The sequence below is a fragment of the Siphateles boraxobius genome, unplaced genomic scaffold, assembly GCF_051911475.1.
Source record: "Siphateles boraxobius isolate OS27281-9 unplaced genomic scaffold, OSU_SipBor_1 11, whole genome shotgun sequence".
NCBI lineage: Eukaryota > Metazoa > Chordata > Actinopteri > Cypriniformes > Leuciscidae > Siphateles > Siphateles boraxobius.
Genome location: NW_027508711.1, coordinates 7,715,001 through 7,738,886, shown reverse-complemented (window position 1 = coordinate 7,738,886; position 23,886 = coordinate 7,715,001). Strand labels below are relative to the sequence as shown.

Sequence of the window (23,886 nt, the reverse complement as noted above, 5' to 3'; positions counted from 1 at the left end):
AAATACAAAAACAAAACACAACTAAAATACAGGCCTGTTCCTCTCTCGATCATCAACGTCGTCGCTCCTCCTCTAAGCTTCCGCTCCTCCGTGAGAGAGCCCTCGCGCCATTCTCTCACGTCCCTCGGCCGTCCTTCACCACAATATTCAGTTCACTAAATGAATGTATCCAGGCTTTAGAATTTTTTTCTAAATTTAAGTAAATTTAGCTGATTTGGCAGCACTGCTACCATATAATTTGGAGAATGGCAAGTCGAATGTTTTAAAGAAAAAGGAGGTGAATCTTATTTGCTTAACTTATTTAACTTGAAAGAAAGTGCTGTGGAACAATAGACATGAGCAGTGATTTATACTTCATCCTAGGTTTGGACTTTTAAATTGCATATTGTAAATACACCTGTCAGTTTGACTGTCTATTTGAGAAGGATCCTCTATCTGACCTTCCTACAAACTATACTGCCATGACACGCATGAGCACTCTTGATTACTTGAATCAAAGCTCCTCCTGAGTCAGCATGAACTGTGGTACCGCAATCAAGTCAAAACTGCAAGGCCAGATTCATGCTTCCCAGGCAAATCACCAGAAAGTGCAGTCTTGGTGATGAGTAAACTCTTATAGTATATAGCATTTAAATTTAAATTAAAGCTTGAAAGCATAGCTAGCATGCCTGCGTAACTATTACATTATTCTTCATGAGAAAAGTTAATTCCTGGAATGTCATATGATAAACACTACCGTTCAGAGGGTTGGGGTCAGTGAGATTATTTAATGTTTTTTAAAAGTCTCTTGTCTTTACCAAGGCTGCATTTATTTAATCAAAAATATTGTAAAAAGTAATATTGTGAAATATTATTACATTTTAAAGTAACTGTTTTCTGTTATATATATTTTTTTTGTTACGGCAAAGCTGAATTTTCAACAGCCATCCTTCAAAAATCATTAATATGCTGATGTGGTGTGCAATTAACATTTCTTATTCTCAATGTGGAAAACGTCTCAGGTTATGATTGTAACCATAGTTCCCTGAAAGGGGAATGAGAGGCTGCATCAAAAGTTACGATGCTATGGGAACGCCTCTGTGTGAATTAGTTTCCGTATTCAATTCAAGATACCTAACCCATGACCTGATTGGCCGAACAAGTCAATCACAGGCATGCAGGAAGTATGGCAGGGCAACGCAGCATCTTGTTCCCTTTTAAGGGGACCATGGTTACAGTCATAACCTGAGACGTTCCCTTTCAAGGGAACTCGAGCTGTGCCGTAAATCGCGTCACTATGGGAAGGTTAACAACCACTCTGCCATACTGGCAAGTGCCTGTCTGGTGTGAATCTTGCAGAGCACAACCTAGGAGCACCCAGTACCCTGGTGCAGTGTCCAAGTATAGGTCAAAAAACCTCACAAATGTAAGTGGAGAGGACCAGCCCACCGCGTCACAAAACTTCTTGTGGGGATACCCACCATACTTCTGGTTGAATGAGCTCTGACAGCCATTGGTGAAGGCTGTCCTCAAGCCCCATATGCTAGAGAGATAGTCTTGCTATATCTACTTGCTCATGCTTTGCTTGGTGACCCGAAGCACACAAACAATTGATCAGACATTTGCCACAGGGAAGCTCTGTGGAAATAAGCATCCAATGCCCAGACAGGGCATAGCAAATTTAGCTTCTCCTGGTTCAACGTCCGAAAGAGAGGAGGGCAAAAGGCCTGCAACACTATGGATCGCGCCACATTAGTAGGGACCTTGGTATAGGGTGTAGAAACACTTTCACCATGCCAGGTGCAAACTCTAAATAAGAAGTGGCAACCGACAGTGCCTGAAGGTTTCCTGTCTTTAGAGATGAAATGGCCAGCAGAAAAACAGTTTCAGTTTCAGTTTTGAAAGTTAAAAATTTCTCTGTGATGGCCTCAAAGGGAGCCGTCGACATGCCTTCCTGTACAATGGCCAGATGGACAGCTCGGAGCTGGACAGCTGCTGCACCGGACCTACACATTTAGGGTGGAAGAAACCTCTGAGCGTGCTTCTGACCCCTGAGAGTAGGTACTGGATCTAGCGGGTGAAAGCAGAGAAAAGGCAGAGCCTGTCTTCAACCCCTCCACTAGATCCACCTGTAGATGGGGATCACCCGCCAGCTGTTATCCCTGAAGCGGAATTATAATCTGTCTAGCGACAACTATGCCCACTGTGAGAGGGCTGGATTGCTGCGGCCCAAGCGGTATATTCATCGGAGTTCAGGACGAAGCTACATCTCTTCCTCGTCTTCTTCCATCCCAATTTTGAACTGCTGTCGAAGGACTAGAAGACTGTCTTACTCTGGTGTTGACTTTACTAACCTATCACGTCCTTCCTCTGAGTGTCATCCCTGCGAGACGGTGACTGCAAGCCCATTAAAAGCCGCGTTACTTAACGTGCGCTCTGTGAACAATAAAGCTTTGCTGCTGTCGGATTTTATCATGGACAAAAAACTAGACATGTTTCTTCTCACGGAAACATGGCACAAACAGGACGATGGTCTTCGCATTTTGGGCGACTTTAATATACATGTAGATCAGAAAGCCTGTACCTTGGCCAAGGATTTCCTATCACTCCTGGACTGTTTTAATCTTTCTCAGTTTGTAAACGTCCCTACTCATTGTAAAGGTCATACATTGGATTTAGTTATTGCAAATGATTCTTTTCTCTCTAATTTCTCTGTTACGGATGTTGGACTCTCTGACCATCTAGCTATCTTCTTTAATATTAAGATACTCCATTCTAGTAGAGAGACCACACGAACCATTTCATTCCGCAAATGAAAAATCAATTGATCACACTACTTTTGTAAATTCGATTATCAGTTCATTAGATGTTTTGTCCTCTGCACCTCTTGAGGATAAAATCGTAGTTTTTAACAATGTTCTTACAGCCAACTTGGACATCTTCGCACCCATAAAAACACGTAACGTCTCATTTGTTCAGTCAGCCCCCTGGTATAATGATGATTTGCGATTACAGAAGGCTGCATGTCGGAAATTGGAGCGTAAATGGCGTTGCTCTGGTTTAATTGTGTTTCACCAAGCATGGAAAAATTGCTTGACACAATATAGAGTAGCTATTGAAACTGCTCGATCTGCACATTTTTCGAATATTATTGAAAATAATCAAAACAATCCTAGACAGCTCTTTCATACAATTAATAGTCTTCTTAATGCAGATGGTGTAAGTTCTCTGACTTCATCTGATTGGATGTGCAACGAGTTTCTCAAATTTTTCAGTGAAAAAATTAACAATGTTCGCAAAAATATCTGCACTTCTTTTGGGTCTGCTGATCGTACAGCTGATACACTAAGTTTCTCTGGCACTCCTTTTTCCAAATTTACTACTTTACAATCTGAGATGCTCTGCAAGCAGGTTTCTCGTATGAAAACTTCCACTTGCATACTTGATCCCCTGCCTTGTAGCCTGTTTAAATCTTGCATTGGTCCTCTGTGTCCCTCAGTTCTTGCTATAATCAATGACTCTTTGTCATCTGGGGTGGTACCAGCAGCACTTAAAACTGCTGCTGTCACTTCCATCTTAAAAAAGCAAAATTCTGATCTGAAAATTCTTACAAATTATCGTCCGATTTCAAATCTTTCATTCCTGGCTAAAATCCTGGAGGGTGTGGTTGCGTCTCAATTAAACATACACTTAATTGAATGGCTTTCCTCATCAACTGCGAAAGGCTGGGTCTCTCACTCTGTCAGTTGATGGTGTTGCCCTAGAGTTTCAAAGCAAACTAAAAAACCTTGGTGTCATATTTGATGCCACACTGTCTTTTGAGCCTTTTGTGCAGAATACGGTTAAGACATCCTTTTATCACCTCAGAAATATAGCACGTTTACGTCCTATGCTGTCCTTTACAGTTGCTGAGAGGTTGATAAACTCTTTTATCTTTTCACGTGTTGACTATTGTAATGGTCTCCTAGCTGGTGTATCTAAATCATCAATCGACAAACTGCAATATCTGCAAAATTCGGCTGCCAGAGTATTGACTGGGGTCAGGGCTAGGGATCATATTACCCCTGTCTTGGAGTCTTTGCACTGGCTCCCTGTCAGGTACCGTATTGATTTTAAAATCCTTATGCTGGCATATAAGGCTTTGCATAATCTGGCTCCTCAATACTTGACTGATCTTTTATTGCCTTATACACCATGTCGTAATCTGCGTTCCTCTCAGAGTGGTCTGTTGGTTGTTCCCAAGACGCGGCTTCGTTCTAGGGGTGATAGAGCATTTTCCTTCGCTGCTCCCAAGCTCTGGAATTCTCTCCCGGCTGACATTAGGGAAGCAAATACATTAGTGACTTTTAAATCTCTTCTTAAAACATTTTATTTTAGGATTGCTTTTATCTGATTACTTATTTTACCTGCTTATTTATTTTACCTGCTTATTTTTGTGTTTAAAGTGTGTTGCTTTTCTTTTCTGTTGTTATGTTTGTCTGTAAAGCGCTTTGAGAAAGCAAATTTTAAAGGCGCTATACAAAATAAATGTATTATTATTATTATTATTATCTAAGTCGCCACTCTGCCTCGGCAGCAGCGGTACCCGAACTGCGAGGACCGCGTGCCAGGGCGGCATTCTCGAAGAACACCCGGAAGGAGCAAAGTGAAAACAATCAGCCCCTTTGAAAGCTGACCATGATGCTCCCCAAACAAACGACCATAAATCGCATGTATCCCCATCCGTAATGTAGCAAGGACAGGGAGGAACACACATGTAAAACGCTGTTTGCTCGTCATTTCACAAATTTTCCAATTTATACATGTATGCAGGCACGAGCAGAGGGGGGGCTTTGGGTGCTCGAGCCCCTGCCCTTTATCAAAATTAATGAAAAGTGCCCTCCTCAAACAAATATCAATGATAATATTGTGGTCAATAAAACAAAATGCATTTGATTATAATTAACATGACAATGTGTACAAAACTAAAGTAGCCTAAACTCACGTTTATTTTTACAATTCTGTCAGTCTGGGGTGTCGTTGCCATAACGCGTTGCTATGGGTTGTGTCACTTGCGTGTGACTGTCTTGCTTCGGACTTGACTGAAGAGGTCAGTCTCCGTTTTCGAGGGTCAAAAACTCCGGAGTAGTGTGTGTGGACGGCAGGCGCAACCGTAGCGAAGGTTATGTGTTTTAAAATGAAAATGCACTGGTGTAAACGTATAAGTATTCCACAGTCTGCTTGCGGAACCGATGCTCTCGAGCCAAATATGGAGAGGCGGTATTAACATTAAATGACATGGCATCAGATGCACAGAAGCCAATGGCACGTCACTATGCGTATTGGCACATCCGGTGGCACATCCGTTTTTCATTGGCATGTGCCAGTGGATAGTGTGACAGGTATGACACCAGTGACTGACAGATTAATCGAGCACCTATACTGACGGAATTGTGACACAAAATCCTAAATAAATAGCCTAATTTTGTGATATTTTTAAATATCAATTAAACGCATTAAAGTCAGTAATATTTTTTCAAACGTGTTATTTGTGTCACGTCTGTATTTGGTATTGTGCCACTGAATGTTTTGTAATACCAGTGCTATTTATGTTGCTTATCTCGCAAATTCACAAACTGCCCATTCTAGGAAAGACACAAAATAAATCTATCATAGGTCACTAAGAATAACGTTGCGTCCGTTACTGTAAACCTTTATTTTTGCGTGATGCTGCACGGACGCATGCCAGTAGGTGTCAGTATAAGTGAGTGTAACACTGGCCAGGCAGAAACTCATTAATATTCATGTAGGCCCCACCCACTGCCTCTACAGATGCAAAACTCACTTTTTCTCCACATTTCACATAGATCAATGGTGCAAAAGGGAGAGTGCGCGCAACTTGTCACTTGAAAGCAAAAAACAGCAGATTCGCCGCAGCAGATTCAAGCAGTTGTAGTTATGTACTTGTGTTTGTGATAGAAAAATGTATAAGACATTTGAGAGAAAATATTCTACACTACAAGTGTGCAACTCTCATTAGATGAATTCACATACTGATTTGCGGATGAGCAAAATTTCTCCATTACTTCACATTTTTTGATGCAGATGGGTAAATTGAGGGTTATCGTAATTCGGAAATTAGTGCACATGAGTGAAAAAATTAAGCACAGAAGAATGTATAATTTAGCGTGAGATTTCTTTGTTGAGCGTGAGACTGTAAGATTGAGGATGAATGCGTGAGTGTCACGCCCGATGCGTGAGAGTTGGCAACCCTGCTCAACCACAAACGCCGCCTTTCATCGTTTTTTTTTTGCACTCTTCTCTTTAACTTTTGGCAGTCTATAGAACTCTAAATGTTTTTTCCCGGTGTGACCGATTAGTACAGACAAAACACGACCATTTTTCAGCAGCAATAATCAGCCAAATATGCAAGTCCGTTCAGTTCAGTGGCATTGTTTACGTTCAGTGCCACCAAAATGGCCGACTTCTGGATTGATGACGTATAATGAAACCCCTCTATAAGTTTTGCACCATATACACTGCAACAACTGTACCAAAAATGTGAGCGTACGAGTTTTTTAATTTGTGATTTGTAAAATAGGATTTGTGCACCTGCAATGGAGAACTTGAGAAGGTGTAACTGTTTGTGGAAGAGAAAAAAAGTCTATAAGTTTTCAACTCTTAAAACACTTCTCTCTGTGACTTCAAATTTACTGATACACATGTGTGGCTATTCTCTACACAACTATAAATTTCACTGTCACAGGCGTTCAGTTGATTTGCACCAAAAATACCTTTATAGTTCCCATACCGTTGTAACTTATGATGCAGCACAAGTTCCCTTGAACGGAAGAGTTATGCCGTAGTGGAAACCATGATACTTTTTTTCAAGATGCTTTGATGAATAGAGTTCAAAATAACCGAATTTATTTGGGGTAAAAATGGATCCTTGCTGAATAAAATTATTAATTTCCTTCCAAAAAAAAAAAATCTTACTGACCCCAAACGTGAATGGCAGTGTAAGAAAAACACTTTAAGTTTAAAAGGAATTATAGGGTTAATTTAATTCTAAAGGGATATTTGGAAAGTTTCAGGGAGGCTCTATAATCAAAGAAGAAGTTCAAAAAGCCTCAATTTGTGTGATGAATGTAGTTTTTATATCTCTGCCATCCCTCCTGAGGTCTATTGAAGCCAAGGGCTAATTAACCTTAATATTGCTGTGAAAACACACAGAGCAAAAGGTTAGATGGTGGAGTGCAATAAATAATGAATGTTTAATGTTGTGATTTGATGATTTATATCAAATCCATTATTTCTGACTGCAAACTTATTAGAAGTTCAGTAACTACATCGCCTCATTAAATGGGATTTAAAATAGGCTGAAAGGGTTAATTGCATAAATCTCACCAGTAACTAATTATTGAAGGGGGTGAGCATTTATTTCCGTCCTTTTCTGTGGGAAGAACGAGATTAAATCATTTAATGAGGATTTTTGATGGATTTACACACTGTGTGAGGGTTGAAATGTGCCCACTACACATTCATAAGACATCACAAAAAGTTTTAGCTTTCTGATTTATTCAAATATCCCAATAAACATCTTCTGTTTCACAGACATTGGCTAAGCATAGCTAAACAATTAAATACTGTATCTAAACATTTAATGATATTCTGCATACAGTAGTGCATATAGTATTTTAAATATATATATATATATATATATATATATATATATATATATGTGTGTGTGTGTGACACAAATCAGGCAGTACTATGGCTCACATGCAGTAACAGCCAACGTTATGGAATAGTCCTATATATAAAACAGTCAGTGTTACTCTGGATTTGGCTCCATTTGTCATCTGCTCTGCATCTCCATTTCCCCATGTTTACCGGAAAAATAGATCAATAGCTTTCCATATACTGTATTTTTCTCCCTCTTGTGTCTCTTTTTAATATTGCAAACATAATGCTATGATATTCCTGCTCGAAACTATTTATAGTAAAGACTTTAGCTGTAAAGTAAAAAGCAGAAAAGACTAGAGTGCATCCATGTAATAAAAAACTTGGTTGGCTGTTTGCTTGGCTTTTGGCTTTAAAGCTATATTTTCTCTAAAGTCAGTAAACATAATGTGGTACATTAGTTTGATGCTACTGTTAAATAACAAGGATATTTTTGTGACCTAACTGAGCAGGGACTTAGTGTCCTGTACCAGGATCACAGACCTTTAATGTGACTTCAAATGCACACAAAAAAACAAACAAAATCACAATCAACATAATCATTATTTTCCATAATGTAATGATAAAAATTAAACTTTCATATATTTTAGATTCATTGCACACCAACTGAAATATTTCAGGTCTTTTATTGTTTTAATACTGATGATTTTGGCATACAGTTCATGAAAACCCAAAATTCTTATCTCAAAAAATTAGCATATCATGAAAAGGGTCTGTAAACGAGCTATTAACCTAATCATCTGAACCAACTAATTAACTCTAAACACCTGCAAAAGATTCCTGAGGCTTTTAAAAACTCCCAGCCTGTTTCATTACTCAAAAGCACAATCATGGGTAAGACTGCCGGCCTGACTGCTGTCCAGAAGGCCATCATTGACACCCTCAAGCAAGAGGGTAAGACACAGAAAGAAATTTCTGAACAAATAGGCTGTTCCCAGAGTGCTGTATCAAGGCACCTCAGTGGGAAGTCTGTGGGAAGGAAAAAGTGTGGCAAAAAACGCTGCACAATGAGAAGAGGTGACCGGACCCTGAGGAAGATTGTGGAGAAGGACCGATTCCAGACCTTGGGGGACCTGCGGAAGCAGTGGACTGAGTCTGGAGTAGAAACATCCAGAGCCACCGTGCACAGGCGTGTGCAGGAAATGGGCTACAGGTGCCGCATTCCCCATGGCAAGCCACTTTTGAACCAGAAACAGTGGCAGAAGCGCCTGACCTGGGCTACAGAGAAACAGCACTGGACTGTTGCTCAGTGGTCCAAAGTACTTTTTTCGGATGAAAGCAAATTTTGCATGTCATTCGGAAATCAAGGTGCCAGAGTCTAGAGGAAGACTGGGGAGAAGGAAATGCCAAAATGCCTGAAGTCCAGTGCTGCTTCTCTGTAGCCCAGGTCAGGCGCTTCTGCCGCTGTTTCTGGTTCAAAAGTGACTTGACCTGGGGAATGCGGCACCTGTAGCCCATTTCCTGCACACGCCTGTGCACGGTGGCTCTGGATGTTTCTACTCCAGACTCAGTCCACTGCTTCCGCAGGTCCCCCAAGTTCTTGAATCGGTCCTTATCCACAATCTTCCTCAGGGTCCGGTCACCTCTTCTCGTTGTGCAGCGTTTTTTGCCACACTTTTTCCTTCCCACAGACTTCCCACTGAGGTTCCTTGATACAGCACTCTGGGAACAGCCTATTTGTTCAGAAATTTCTTTCTGTGTCTTACCCTCTTGCTTCAGGGTGTCAATGATGGCCTTCTGGACAGCAGTCAGGTCGGCAGTCTTACCCATGATTGCGGTTTTGAGTAATGAAACAGGCTGGGAGTTTTTAAAAGCCTCAGGAATCTTTTGCAGGTGTATAGAGTTAATTAGTTGATTCAGATGATTAGGTTAATAGCTCGTTTAGAGAACCTTTTCATGATATGCTAATTTTTTGAGATAGGAATTTTGGGCTTTCATGAGCTGTATGCCAAAATCATCAGTATTAAAACAATAAAAGACCTGAAATATTTCAGTTGGTGTGCAATGAATCTAAAATATATGAAAGTTTAATTTTTATCATTACATTATGGAAAATAATGAACTTTATCACAATATGCTAATTTTTTGAGAAGGACCTGTACAATGAGATGAGAACAAATGAGACATAATATGTCCAGCTTGCCCTTGTGAAAAGGAAGTACACTTTAGCAGACTTTTTTTTTTTAATAGGCCTATTTATTATGGATATAATATACTTTAATAGAATATACTTAAAGGGATAGTTCACCCAAAATTGAAAATTCTGTCATGAACTCACCCTCACGTTGTTCCAAACCTGTATGAATTTCTTTCTTCTGCTGAAACACAAAAGAAGATATCCTGAAAAATGTCAGTAACCAAACGGTTGATGGACCACATTGACCACGTAGTATTTTTTTCCCCTCCATGCTATGGAAGTCAATGAAATTGAATGTTTGGTTACCCATTATCTTCAAAATATCTTCTTTTGTGTTCAGCAGGAAAATGAAATTCATACAGGTTCTGAACAGTTTATTAAAATAAGTTACACATAGGTCCATAGAGGACAAAAATGTCTGTGTCAAACTTAAGTTTGGTCTCATTTTAAAGAAGACCCGTGGCAGATTATTGTTGTAGAAAGAAAAGTAAAAAAAAAAAGTTTAAAAAGTGAAACCAAACCTTGGTTTGAACTCTAAAACTGCAAGAAAATCAAAGCCATCTATGTAAACAAGTTGTGTTCCAAATTTTAGGTTGATATCTCAAAAAATTTGCTTTCAGTAAGATGTTGTTTGTGGGCGCAGTACTAAATTTTCCCTATTATTGCCAGCAAAGCTCCACTGGTACACAGTGGTTGGATTTTTGATTTGCAGTACAGTATCACTAATATTACAACCACACACACACAATTGTTTTATTACACACATACAAATCACACTCTGACATCCATACCCACAATTATAGCTGCATAATTTATCCAATTGGCTCAATAATATGCATGTGGAGAAAACAGGAATAAAGCGGGTATTTGCTTCATAGGCCAAACTTGAGAAAGTGGCACCCACTGGTAAAACATTACTTTAAAAAAATAATTTTTAAGCCTAGCCAACAGGATGAAGGTCTATTAAAGGGTAAATTCTGCGTTTTACAAGTCAAGCCCGGTTTTAAGATCGTTTCTGATTAAATCGAACGGTTAAGATTAAAATTTGCACACATGCTGCTGTCCCGAGAATTTTAGGTTTTTGTGTTAGCACCCCCCCACCTATACAATGGTGTCATAGGGGCACTGGAACAATCATTCATATAAACGCATTAAACTTTAGTTTACAAAGACCTGAAACTCACCGAGTGGTCTGGGGTGTTCACTGATATGCTCACGCAAAAATCGCTGCAAAAGATGCTTTCCAACAGGTGTTTTACCGTTCGTTGTAAAACTGTGGACCTATTTTTCTTCCAAAAACTAGGATAAAACCTGTTGGAAAGCATTTTTTGCAGCGATTTTTGCGTCTCGGGACAGCAGCATGTGTCCAAATTTTAATCTTAACCGTTCGATTTAATCAGAAACGATCTTAAAACAGGGCTTTACTTGTAAAACACCGAACTTACCCTTTAAGTCTATTAACAAAGATTGCATAATTTTATGGTTAAATGGCACTAAGATTAAAATTGGCAAAGGAGCCATTTTTGTTCTTAAGGTCATGTGTGGAACTTTTTTGTGTACCAGGTGCAAAATGAAGGAAATGGGGGTGAAATAGTACAATTCCAATAAAATACACACCTGTACCAAAATTTATGCAGTTGGCATTAACACATGCTAAATAGATTTAAATAAAAACTGAAATAAGGTCGCAAGTTTGCAGTCAGAAATAATGGATTTTCATTTTTGGGCAAACTATCCCTTTAGGTGCGTATCAATTTTGAAATATGTTTAAAGTGCACTGCTGAATGTACCGAAAAGCATTTAGGTTAAACTAAAACATACTTTAATGTAATTCCTATTGAAACTTGTATTTCATGTAGTTAATACATTTATGTAGTTACACATTTGTAATGATGAAGTTCGAATTTAGTACATTTAAAATATATTCACTTTAAATGTAATATCGAATAACACACTACAGTTAAATTATACTCAAGAACTTTACATGTGCTTTAGTTTGTCAAGACAACACATCAATATAAGTGAACTATTTTAAACCAAGACGAAAAAAAATAAACTAGATTTAAAATGTGCTTACAAATTGCAATTTAAAATGTAACATTTTAATTGGACATTATTACAGTGCACACTGTACTCCCTTTAAGTACACTAAGAGGCCTTTCATTTCAATCATTTTGTATTATTTGCAAAAACATTTTTTAAATATACTTTTAAGATCTGAAGTACACTACTAGTGTACATTCAATACAATTAAGCACACTTCTTTTTCACAAGGGAGTTCAATCCATTTTGGTGATATTTTCTCTTTTTATTTAAATTTTTGCATTTGCAAACCTTTTCATTTGTTAGACCTGCACAGACATTTACTGTATGCACGAGGCCCCTGGTGCCTTTCATATCAAGCATTCAGACAGCTTTCCCTATAATAAGCAAACTCATCAGGAAGACCATGATGAAAAATATCCACATAAAGAAGCGATCCATGACTTTGGCAACTTTCCGCCACTCCCCGTTTCGTCTCTGCGTGGCCTTCTGCTCATGATAAAAGTTAGCGATGTACTCGATATTCCTCAAGAGGCTTTGCTGATTACATAAACACTGACCTTCAACAAGCATCTCCCTTTTCTTCATTGATTCTTTTCCAGTAGCTCTGCTCTCCAACACTCTCTCTCCTGTAGCTCCGGAAACCTCTCCATGGTCAATGCCCACACAGGAACCATCTGTCCAGCCAGTGTGGCACTCACTTCCTTGCCTTAGTGATAAGGTTGGACTGACATCCTCATTTAATTGATCTTTTATCTTTTGTGAACAACCGTCACTGGCTGAAATGCTTCGTACCCTCAGAGCGAAGTCCTCGCCCCCGGCCTGGCCGTTTATAGTGCAGCTGCTTCCCTTTTGTGCAGGTTTGTCTGTGTGAGCAGACAGGCAGCCCTCACCCATGTCATAAACGAAGCAAATCCGAGCCAGGTAGTGCAGGACAAAGCGACGTGCCCATGTAGGAACAGGTTGGGCCTCTGGTCCGCAGTGGTGAATGTTCATAATGAAGATAGTCAGGGCTGTAGAAGCTGTAACCATTGTCATTGTGGCGATGTAATATTTCCCTGTGGAAACATTGGAATTGGTGAACATAAACAGCAGACTTCATTTCTAATAAATAGATATTTAAAGAGACATTGATTATCTGACCTCAAGATGAAAGTTTGTTAATTATTCCAGTTAACCATTGACGGAGCTACAACTCCAATAGTGAGTTTACTAATAAAAGGCACAGTTGCAGGCGGCCCTAGATTAATTAGAAAGGCTCATTAAAATTATTGACCCATGGCATATTATTTATTACTCTAGCAGCCTATTTGCATTTCATTCAGTCTGATCATTATTTATTTCAGGCCTTGTGGGTGGAGGTGTTTTCTCTTTGGTGAACCCCTTAATGTCACGGTTGGTAAATCCTATGTCTGCTCCTTGTCTCGTGGTTCTGTTATTGTATGTGTGTGTGCTGACTAGAGGGGCGTGCCACTCATCAGCGCTCGTCAGCAATCACCCATCACCAGCTGCAGTCTATCATTCATGTGTATATATTCTCATCAACTTCTCATCTCCTTTGTCAGATCGTTGTTTGTGGTTCTCGGTGTGTGTGTTCCCAGTCTCATTCAGTCGTGTGCTTCTCTTGTTCCGGTTCTTGTTCGTTGGATGTTGGATTACTGTTCGTCGTTGGATTTTCACCACCACTACCACTGCACGCTGCACTGTCATCTGACCATCGGAGTGATGGTCAGATGACAGTGCAGTGGTAGTGGCTGCGCTACTGCGCCCTGCGCTACTAACATGTTTGCCTTGACCTTGGACTGCCTATCTATATCATCATTTAAATAAAAGAGTTAACTACAAATGCTTCCGTTTGATCACTCATGACACTTAATTGCACACCAATGGAATCCAAGGGGGTGTTGTGCTGAATAAAGAAGACTAAACATTTATACAGCATGTGCACACTTTTTGGGGTAGGAACTAAAAGTGCCAGAACAGATTTATTCAGCCAAAGACACTTTAACACAGAGCATGCACTTAAGATGTGATGGAAAACTATGGTTCTAACTTCTAATTGTCCATTATTTGATGTTAATTGAGGTCAAATTATTTAGTTCTACTTAATGCTGCATGAATTGTACAGACATACTGAATACCTGGAAAATATGGGAAAAGTAATTATCAATTGTAATTAATGATGACTCTTGTGATGATATTTGGGAACATGCTAAAATCTATCAGTCTGTAATTGGGCAAAAGCTGTTCAGCTGAAGATAGTATAGATTTCATATTTCCCTTAATTGTAGACATATCTTTAACAATTTCTTTTCATTTTTTTTGTCTCAAATGTAAGACTGAAATTGGTACTCACTGTTTATGGTCATGGTTTTTGATACAGAAATAATGACTTCAACATATTCTTGACGTAGAACGTAGATCTTACAAACTTCGAATAAAATCGTTTGGTATTTCACGACATGCGGAAAAAAAATAAAGAATTAATTCAATAATGGTCATATTGTACTAATTTGTTCCCTCGTTTTAGTAATAACAAGCTGTGGGAGTAATATCACATCATGGGAACAAATTCTGGCCACGTAAAGACTAAACTTTTATTGTTAAATGTATTTTCAGTATTATTATTATTTTTGTATAATGTATTTTTTGAAGTCAGAGTATGTTGTACATGTGTTTTTAGGAGAGCTTTATTTGGCAAAGGAGTATGTGTGCAATGCAACATGTTCCACTGATGCAAAGTTTTTCCAATAATGTATACATCGACAGAGGTGCTATATTCTTTATAAGGAAAGTAATGTTTTTCACTGATGCATATGTACCAAGGATGTATATACTAAAGGACAGTTTTCTTTCTATGGAAAGTGGATTGTGCCACATGTAAGCATGAGGCATACGTTCCATTTTAAACATAAGCAGTATATTTTTCTACTTTACAAGGAATTTCAAGTTCCTCAGTGGTGTATATAAGCTCAAATCCTTAGGGTAACACCCCAGAAAAACACATACAGCTGGCATGAGTGAAGGGAGAGGAAGGAGAGGGGGAGAGAGGAAAGAGATGGGGAGAGACGACAGCGAGGGGAACAGAGAAATCTGAAATGAAGACCACCTCTCCTGTAACCTACTCTTCTATGCCGGTTTCTCTCCTATGCTGACATGTAATAAAATAAGAAATAAGAGATATCTTGGCAAAATAACTGTTGTTGCTTCCGTGATTCAACAATAACAGGGAAAAGCTTAAAGGGTTAGTTCACCCAAAAATGAAAATTAAGTCATTAATTACTCACCCCCATGCTGTACCAACCCCGTAAGACCTTCGTTCATCTTCGAAACACAAATGAAGATATTTTTGATTAAATCTGAGAGGTGGATCACTGCTACATAGGCTGCCAGAGGGAATGAAACTTGACGGCCCAGAAAGTCATTAAAGAACATGTTTAAATATTCCATGTGCCTACAGTGGCACAACTATAAGTTTATCAAGCGACGAGAATACTTTTTTTCCGAAAAAAAACCCATAAATAACGACTTTATTCGACTACTCCTTTTCTTCCTTGTGGGCCTGAGACGAGAGTTCAAGAGATTTCCACGACGCATGCGCGAGAACTGAACAAGAAGTATTAGAAGAAGAACGTCCTCTTCTCAGTTCTCGCGCATGCGTCGTGGAAATCTCTTGAACTCTCGTCTCAGGCCCACAAGGAAGAAAAGGAGTAGTCGAATAAAGTCGTTATTTATGGGTTTTTTTCGGGAAAAAAGTAGTCTCGTCGCTTGATAAACTTATAGTTGAGCCACTGTAGGCACATGGAATATTTAAACATGTTCTTTAATGACTTTCTGGGCCGTCAAGTTTCATTCCCTCTGGCAGCCTATGTAGCAGTGATCCACCTCTCAGATTTAATCAAAAATATCTTCATTTGTGTTCCGAAGATGAACGAAGGTCTTACGGGGTTGGTACAGCATGGGGGTGAGTAATTAATGACTTAATTTTCATTTTTGGGTGAACTAACCCTTTAATTTTCAAGTCTACACCACGATATCTTGTTTTTTTCCCCTGAATGTCAAAAACCTTGTTAAAAATATTTTGATTATGCTTGATGATTTCCATTACACGAGAGTAGATGTTAAAACTTCATGCTGATTTGTACTCGGCTTTCGCCAAGATAAGCACCAACTAAGACATAGCTTTACAGTAACCTATGCTTCTCCACCCATTTACGCTTCTTTCCATATGGTGATGTAAATCTCCTTCTGTCTAGTGGTAACACGCGTCAGCACACACAACGGCTGCAACCACAGTCCGGTCCCCCCATGACAACCGTCTGGATTGAGCTGAGTAGGGGACATCTCTAGGGTCTTCAAGTGGGCACCTTCCGTCCTCAGCGTTTCGTCGACTAGCCCACGACACCTCTAGAGGGCTCGACAGTGACTCTGGCGTCCCAGAGTCACCCCCTCCGTCCCCCAATCAACTCAGCCCAGCTTACTGACCTCCACATCTCTCCTGCTGCTGAGACCTCACCACAATCTCACAATCTCTCCGCAACCCAGCCATACGCGCCAACCCGTTTGACTAAGGCTGTCGAGCCCCACTGGTGCGTTCATATGCAGTTTCAGTGGCAACGGTTCCGTATGGCATACCACCTACAGCAAAACACAATATCTGCCCAACTACCCGTCATTCAGGCAATATACACAGGAACATAATGACTGTAAATACTATACAACCAATACAAATAAACCATCAGACTCTTCAAGTTTTCAAGAATTCTACGAAACCGTAGCATTGGCGGCCTGTACACAGCCAGCTAGAATCTTTCGGACTCAACCACAGCCAGTTGCTGCTCCTTTCTGCTGCTTCAGATAAGTTCTTTACTGTGCGACACAACTCTTGGCCACTGAATCCGACGTCTCTGAGGAACCGGGTAGAGTGTGCCACAAAACCTCGACAACCCACTTCCACTGGATAAACCTGGACTCTCCATCCTCGCTGTTCTGCTTCAGTGGCCACATGAGCATACCGCAGTTTCTTCCTCTCATATGCCACATCTACCGCATCCTCCCATTGCACTGTTAACTCTATCAGTTGAACAATGCGTGCTGATCCAGACCACAAAACAATATCTGGTCGTAGGTTAGTGGTGGCAATCTCAGGTGGAAAAATAAGCCGTTAATCAAAATCAGCCAGCATCTTCCAGTCCCTAGCAGCTTCCAGTTGTCCTGGGCGAGAATTGGTGTTAGCACCTTTTCTTGGTGGTTGCTCGCCTGGGCGGATGAATATTGTCTTCTGCGTGTAATGTTTTGCTAGAACAGGCGGCAACTTATTGGTCATACTACGCTTGCCTTCCAATGCTAAAGCCAAACATCGCAATACTTGGTCATGGCGCCAAGTAAACCGACCTTGGCTAAGAGCCACCTTACATCCTGTCAAAATGTGCCTTAATGTGGCATATGATGAACACAAAGGACAAGAGGGATATTCTCCTACCCAGAGGTTTAGATTCTGTGGTGATGGGAGAACATCATATGTTGACCTAATAAGGAAACTGATCCTACTCTCTTCCACTGACCAAAGGTCTTGCCAGCCCATTTTGCGTTGTTCCACACTCTCCCATCTCATCCACTCTCCCTGCTTGGCCTGGGAAATGGCCTTTATACATCTCATCCTCTCCTCCTGCTTTCGCACCTCGTTGACTACCAGCTTCCTCCTTTGAGCTGGGCCTGCCTTATGCCATTTAGGAGGAGCTAAACTGAGCCCAAAACCCCCTCTTCCATGCTGTACCTGTCCCACGATATCCCCAATTTGAAGGTCAGCCTTTGCCTCTACTACAGATTTCTTTGCTGACCACTTTCTACCAGTTTTTACCACAGGGGCTGCCTCCCTTACACATTTGTTGCGTGACTCTGGTAAAGTCATTTCCAGTCTGACCGTGGCACACTTAAACTCCTCGGTTAAAGCAGAGACTGGCAGCTGCAATACTCCTTTACTATATATTCCCACTCTGCTGAGGCAGCGTGGAACTCCCAACCATTTCCTGATGTATGAACTTATTAACGCTTCCAGCTTATCCACTGTTGTCAAAGAAACCTTAATTCAAGTTCAATTCTCTGAAAGCAAATCTTACAATTATCTTATTATTATTAGCAAATTTTGCTTTTCAAGTAACTTGATCTTGTTTTAAGCATTTTTTTACCATTATTAATGCAGTATATGCTGAAGCCACTGAAAGCATCAGTCAAATGCATAAATGGTAATTCTGTGTTGTGCTGAACATTTGTTTAAAAACCACAGGCTATGCGCTATCATTAATAGTCAAATTATTAAAAGGGTCCTTTTATGCCCTTTTACAAAGTCTGTTTTGTGGTCTACTAGAATATCCTTTTAAAAAAAACACATTATTTTTCACATATTTTATTATTACAGCACCTCTCTCCCCAGTCAGGCCCGAATGCGTCGTTTAGCTCTGGTTTCAAGGAAGCCCCTTCTTCCGAAATTCAAAATGTGCTGTGATTGGTTAGCTGGACCAATGTGTTGGGATTGGCAGTGCTTAGCATGTGTTCGGAAAATGTCCCGCCCTCCATAACTATGAGTTCTGCTCTAGAGTAAATATTAATGATGGCGGCAATTTCAAACCAATTTGAGCCCGATTCAGACACTGGCAATGTTAACAAACAGAGGATCGTCCAGGACGGATTTCATGCACGGACTTTGCAAACACGGATTTCACAGGAAGTTTCAGAGTGTTTTTTTGGGGGGGGTCATTTTCTTGTACATTTTAGATAGGATGTTACACTATTTAATCATAATATTTGTCGGAAATCTATGGTTATACAAACAGTAATCGATCACAAAACCATGGTTAATTTTACTAAGGGGCGGTAAGGAATAGCCTTACAAAAGCCACAGCTTACAAAAGCTATAGTAAACATTCTATCAACACTAATGTTGGCAGGCGAGCGTAGCAACAACATAAACCGTATAATTGGAACTGTTATTAGAAAACGCAACTACAAATAATAAGACATACTTACAAGTTGTGATCCACAAACAACAGATTGTCCCGACAAAGTGGGAACTGCTCCATTTCAGGAGAAGCTTTTGTGCGTAGCCTGCATTCTGGTTCTGGAAGCTGTAAACGTTGGGATTATAATGTTCAAAAACAGTTTAAAATAAACTTTAACCACCAAGTTCGTCAGCTTTAGGAAGGTCAAAGAAATGAGTTGTGGATAAAAAAAAAGTGTCTCTTTAACATAGCAGCAGCTCAATCAGGCCTTGTCCGCTTTTTTGCGTATTACGTGGGCGGAGACTATTTAAATGAGTAACATTATGACTTCACAAAGACCGAAAAAAGGGCGCTGTAGTCCAAACAAGCCGTTCGTTGAAGTTCTTGGAAAGTGCATTCTGTCTCCTTCTATCTCCCTTTGGAATGGACTTTGAGCTTTGTAACCTGGCAGATCTTTTATATGCTCAAACAGCATCATAACTCACAAACTAAAGTGAAAAAGCATAATAGGACCCCTTTAATGAGCAAAAAAAATCAGTTACTGCATGTTAGAATAAAAACTAATTGTAACAATTACTAGGAGTGTAACAATATATTGTGCTACAATATAAAAATGCAACATGTATCGTGGATAGAGACAATATGTATTGTGTATAGTTTACCCAAAATGAACATCGCTAAATTCAAGTTTACAGAGCTTTAGTGTCAGTACTACATTAAACTAATATATAATGTTGAATATAATGTATAATTATGCAATTGGGGAATTTTTTATGGGTCCTGATAATGCCAAATTTTACAAGTAAAAAGTGGCCTACATTTTTTCAAATATATCTAGTCTGTGACAGAGTGCAAGCATATTTGTCTAAAATAATTCTGTACTTTCAGATTCAGAATCATCAATATTTTTGTTCTGGTGTAACCATTTTCCTGTGCATTGGGTTACCAGCACCAAGTCCAAGCCTATTCAGTTCCACCCATTCATGTAATACCAAATTTTGTATTTTAATCAACAGTAAAAAAATTGTTAACCTTTTACCTAATGTCTTGGAGTATCAAAATAGTATTGTATTGTGAGTTCAGTATTGTGATGTATATCAAATCGTGACATGAGGGTATCATTACACCCCTAACAATTACAAGTGAAAGTTATTTTGCAGGATCTCACCAATGAGTGGCACGTTCTCTGAAGGAGGCATGCTCTCCGCGACCAGAAGCTGGAAGACAGTAAGGGCTAGTAACACTGTGACCCCTAAAGACACTTTCTCTCCAGAGTCGGCTGGCAGGTAGAAGCCCAGTGGAGCCAAGAAGGAGATCATCATGCAGGGAATGAGCAGATTGAAGATATAAAAGGAAGCTCTTCTCTTCAGGTGAAGTGTGTAGGTGATATCTGGGTAGGGGTCTGAGCAGCAGCCATAGAGAATAACGTTCTTCTTAGCAGGCATTCCCAGAACCTGCCACTCTACATTCTCCACAAAGTCAGAGAGATCAGCACTGTCCAGGGTAATGTGAAGGTCCATCTGGTTGCCGTTGTGGGTCCAAGAGCCAAAGGTGAGGCGGCACTGCTGGGCATCAAAAGGGAAAAAAGACACATCCACTTTGCAAGAGCTCTTGGATATTGCTGGCTGGTCCCACATAATCTGGCCATCATGGCGGATCACGACATTGGTCTCCATAGAGCTGGAGAACTGGTCATCTGCACTGGAGGGTAGAAGGTAGAAATCAATAAAATCATTGTCATAGTCAGCACTTTTCTACTTTTCATAACCCTATTTAAAACCAAATATGAATGCATGCATCATCTTTGTGGTTCCTTCTTACTGGTGACTAGTCTAACTGTCTTTTGTCTTGTTTTCCAGAAAATATAAAAAATATCTAAAAATCCTTAAACCAAGATAAATATAAAAATGTTATATAAGAAATATTAGATTTTCTTACCCCACTGGCAATTTTATTATTTTTTTTTAATTATTTTTTTATACTCCTTCAAAAAAAAATTTAAAGGAGTGGTAAAACACATTTTTTCGAAGGCTTGATTGTGTTTGTGGGGTGCACTGTAACGTGTTCATGCTTCGTTTTTAAAAAATTGCATTATTTTTCATATATTTTACCTTTATTCTACACTGCTCTGTTCCTCCTTGTAAAAACGGTCTGATGGTTTCCGGGTTCTATGAAGCCAGTCCCTCAAAAATACACAATGGGCTCAGTTTGCTTAGCTGGCCCAGTGTGTTGTGATTTGCTAACCGACTAGTGCACGTTTTCCGGAAACGTCACGCCCAGTACCTTTACCGGTAGCCAGTTTGTGCTTTGGTGTATTATAAACGATGCTGTCAATAAAACCATACCAATTTGAGCCCGAATCAGACCCAGAGAATGTTAGTGAAGATGATCGAGCAGAACCTGTTCAAGAACGGCTGTTAAACGACGTTTCAGAAAGGTTTGTTTTTTGTTGTCTCATTACCTTTTAGATACGCTGTAATTTAAATGTACTAATTATTATACTTAGTATTACAAAAAAATAGGCTTCGTAAACAAGAATTTCATATAATCGTTCTAACAAATTATACTACAGTCCTCAAAGGGATTTTTTTTGAGTAAAGACTGCGGATCTACAGGTCCTTCTAAAAAAATTAGCATATTGTGATAAAGTTCATTATTTTCCATAATGTAATGATACAAATTAAACTTTCATATATTTTAGATTCATTGCACACCAACTGAAATATTTCAGGTCTTTTATGGTTTTAATACTGATGATTTTGGCATACAGCTCATGAAAACCCGAAATTCCTATCTCAAAAAATTAGCATATCATGAAAACGGTCTCTAAACGAGCTATTAACCTAATCATCTGAATCAACTAATTAACTCTAAACACCTGCAAAAGATTCCTGAGGCTTTTAAAAACTCCCAGCCTGTTTCATTACTCAAAACCGCAATCATGGGTAAGACTGCTGTCCAGAAGGCCATCATTGACACCCTCAAGCAAGAGGGTAAGACACAAAGAAATTTCTGTACAAATAGGCTGTTCCCAGAGTGCTGTATCAAGGAACCTCAGTGGGGAGTCTGTGGGAAGGAAAAAGTGTGGCAAAAAACGCTGCACAACGAGAAGAGGTGACCGGACCCTGAGGAAGATTGTGGAGAAGGACCGATTCCAGACCTTGGGGGACCTGCGGAAGCAGTGGACTGAGTCTGGAGTAGAAACATCCAGAGCCACCGTGCACAGGCGTGTGCAGGAAATGGGCTACAGGTGCCGCATTCCCCAGGTCAAGCCACTATTGAACCAGAAACAGCGGCAGAAGCGCCTGACCTGGGCTACAGAGAAGCAGCACTGGACTTCAGGCATTTTGCCATTTCCTTCTCCCCAGTCTTCCTCCAGACTCTGGCACCTTGATTTCCGAATGACATGCAAAATTTGCTTTCATCCGAAAAAAGTACTTTGGACCACTGAGCAACAGTCCAGTGCTGCTTCTCTGTAGCCCAGGTCAGGCGCTTCTGCCGCTGTTTCTGGTTCAAAAGTGGCTTGACCTGGGGAATGTGGCACCTGTAGCCCATTTCCTGCACACGCCTGTGCACGGTGGCTCTGGATGTTTCTACTCCAGACTCAGTCCACTGCTTCCGCAGGTCCCCCAAGGTCTGGAATCGGTCCTTCTCCACAATCTTCCTCAGGGTCCGGTCACCTCTTCTCGTTGTGCAGCGTTTTTTGCCACACTTTTTGAGGTGCCTTGATACAGCACTCTGGGAACAGCCTATTTGTTCAGAAATTTCTTTCTGTGTCTTACCCTCTTGCTTGAGGGTGTCAATGATGGCCTTCTGGACAGAAGTCAGGTCGGCAGTCTTACCCATGATTGCGGTTTTGAGTAATGAAACAGGCTGGGAGTTTTTAAAAGACTCAGGAATCTTTTGCAGGTGTTTAGAGTTAATTAGTTGATTCAGATGATTAGGTTAATAGCTCGTTTAGAGACCGTTTTCATGATATGCAAATTTTTTGAGATATGAATTTCGGGTTTTCATGAGCTGTATGCCAAAATCATCAGTATTAAAACAATAAAAGACCTGAAATATTTCAGTTGGTGTGCAATGAATCTAAAATATATGAAAGTTTAATTTTTATCATTACATTATGGAAAATAATGAACTTTATCACAATATGCTAATTTTTTGAGAAGGACCTGTATAGTGATCGTTACTGACTGTACGGCACCGTTACTTTTGTATTTTTAGAACGATTGTAGCCGAATATCTGTTGACAGAACTATTAAACCAAAACGAACACTAAACATTGGATTTACTACAGTAGCCAAATCAAACACAGAACCATGTTAGCATGCCTGTAGATAAACAAGCGATAAACAGTACATAAAGCTCTAAACAACATAAAAGCTCTAATCAAAGAATAATTTACTCTAATTCCAAGTTCGCTGTTGAGATTAAAAAAAAGTTTGTAACGTTGGGTGTTTGTCGGATACCGTTAAGTATGAATGAGCATTTAACAAGCTGGTTTGCAGAGCCAAACAGCGTTGTCATTTGTTTACTTCCTTGCTACAACGTACAATTAACAAAACAAACTATTACAGGAAAACACATCGACGAAAAATAAATCATACTTACAGGTTGTGGCCCGTAAACAACAGCTTCTGTTCTTAAAGTTGGAACTGCTCCATCTTTCAGCACAAGCCGTTGTTCGAATGCTGCATTGAACTCGTGAAGATTGTGGAAGCTTTCCTCCGTAAAATGTGCAGCACATAGAGTGAGATTTGGGTAATAATTAACCATTGATCCCTAACTCCCGCGACCCTAGGAAGGCTGAACAAAGTGGACCTGCACCACGGGCACTGATGGAAATAACAGCGTTTCGACGACATTGCGGCGGCAACAACACTCCTATACCACAATAACTCTTCTCCAACGCAATATAAAATGGCCTCGCCCCCCTTATTTCGTATTCTCGGATGAGGCGTTTATTGGGGTTTGCTGACATCAGCAACCCTGGAGGAATGTCATGTA

General features: G+C 39.9%; 1 protein-coding gene across 2 annotated transcripts in view; it reads right to left on the bottom strand.

The window, feature by feature from the left end:
* Nucleotides 1-12,136: 12,136 nt before the first annotated feature.
* The window catches only part of LOC143701800 (neuronal acetylcholine receptor subunit alpha-10), a 33,128-nt gene continuing 21,378 nt past the window's right edge, over nt 12,137-23,886 (bottom strand). For both annotated transcript variants that reach the window (XM_077195431.1, XM_077195441.1), the window contains 2 exons: nt 20,048-20,580; nt 12,137-12,939 (listed from right to left, as the gene is read on the bottom strand). In XM_077195431.1, coding sequence (XP_077051546.1) covers nt 12,245-12,939; nt 20,048-20,580 — 1,228 coding nt within the window. In that variant the 3' untranslated portion in view covers nt 12,137-12,244. The remainder of the gene's footprint in view (nt 12,940-20,047; nt 20,581-23,886) is intronic.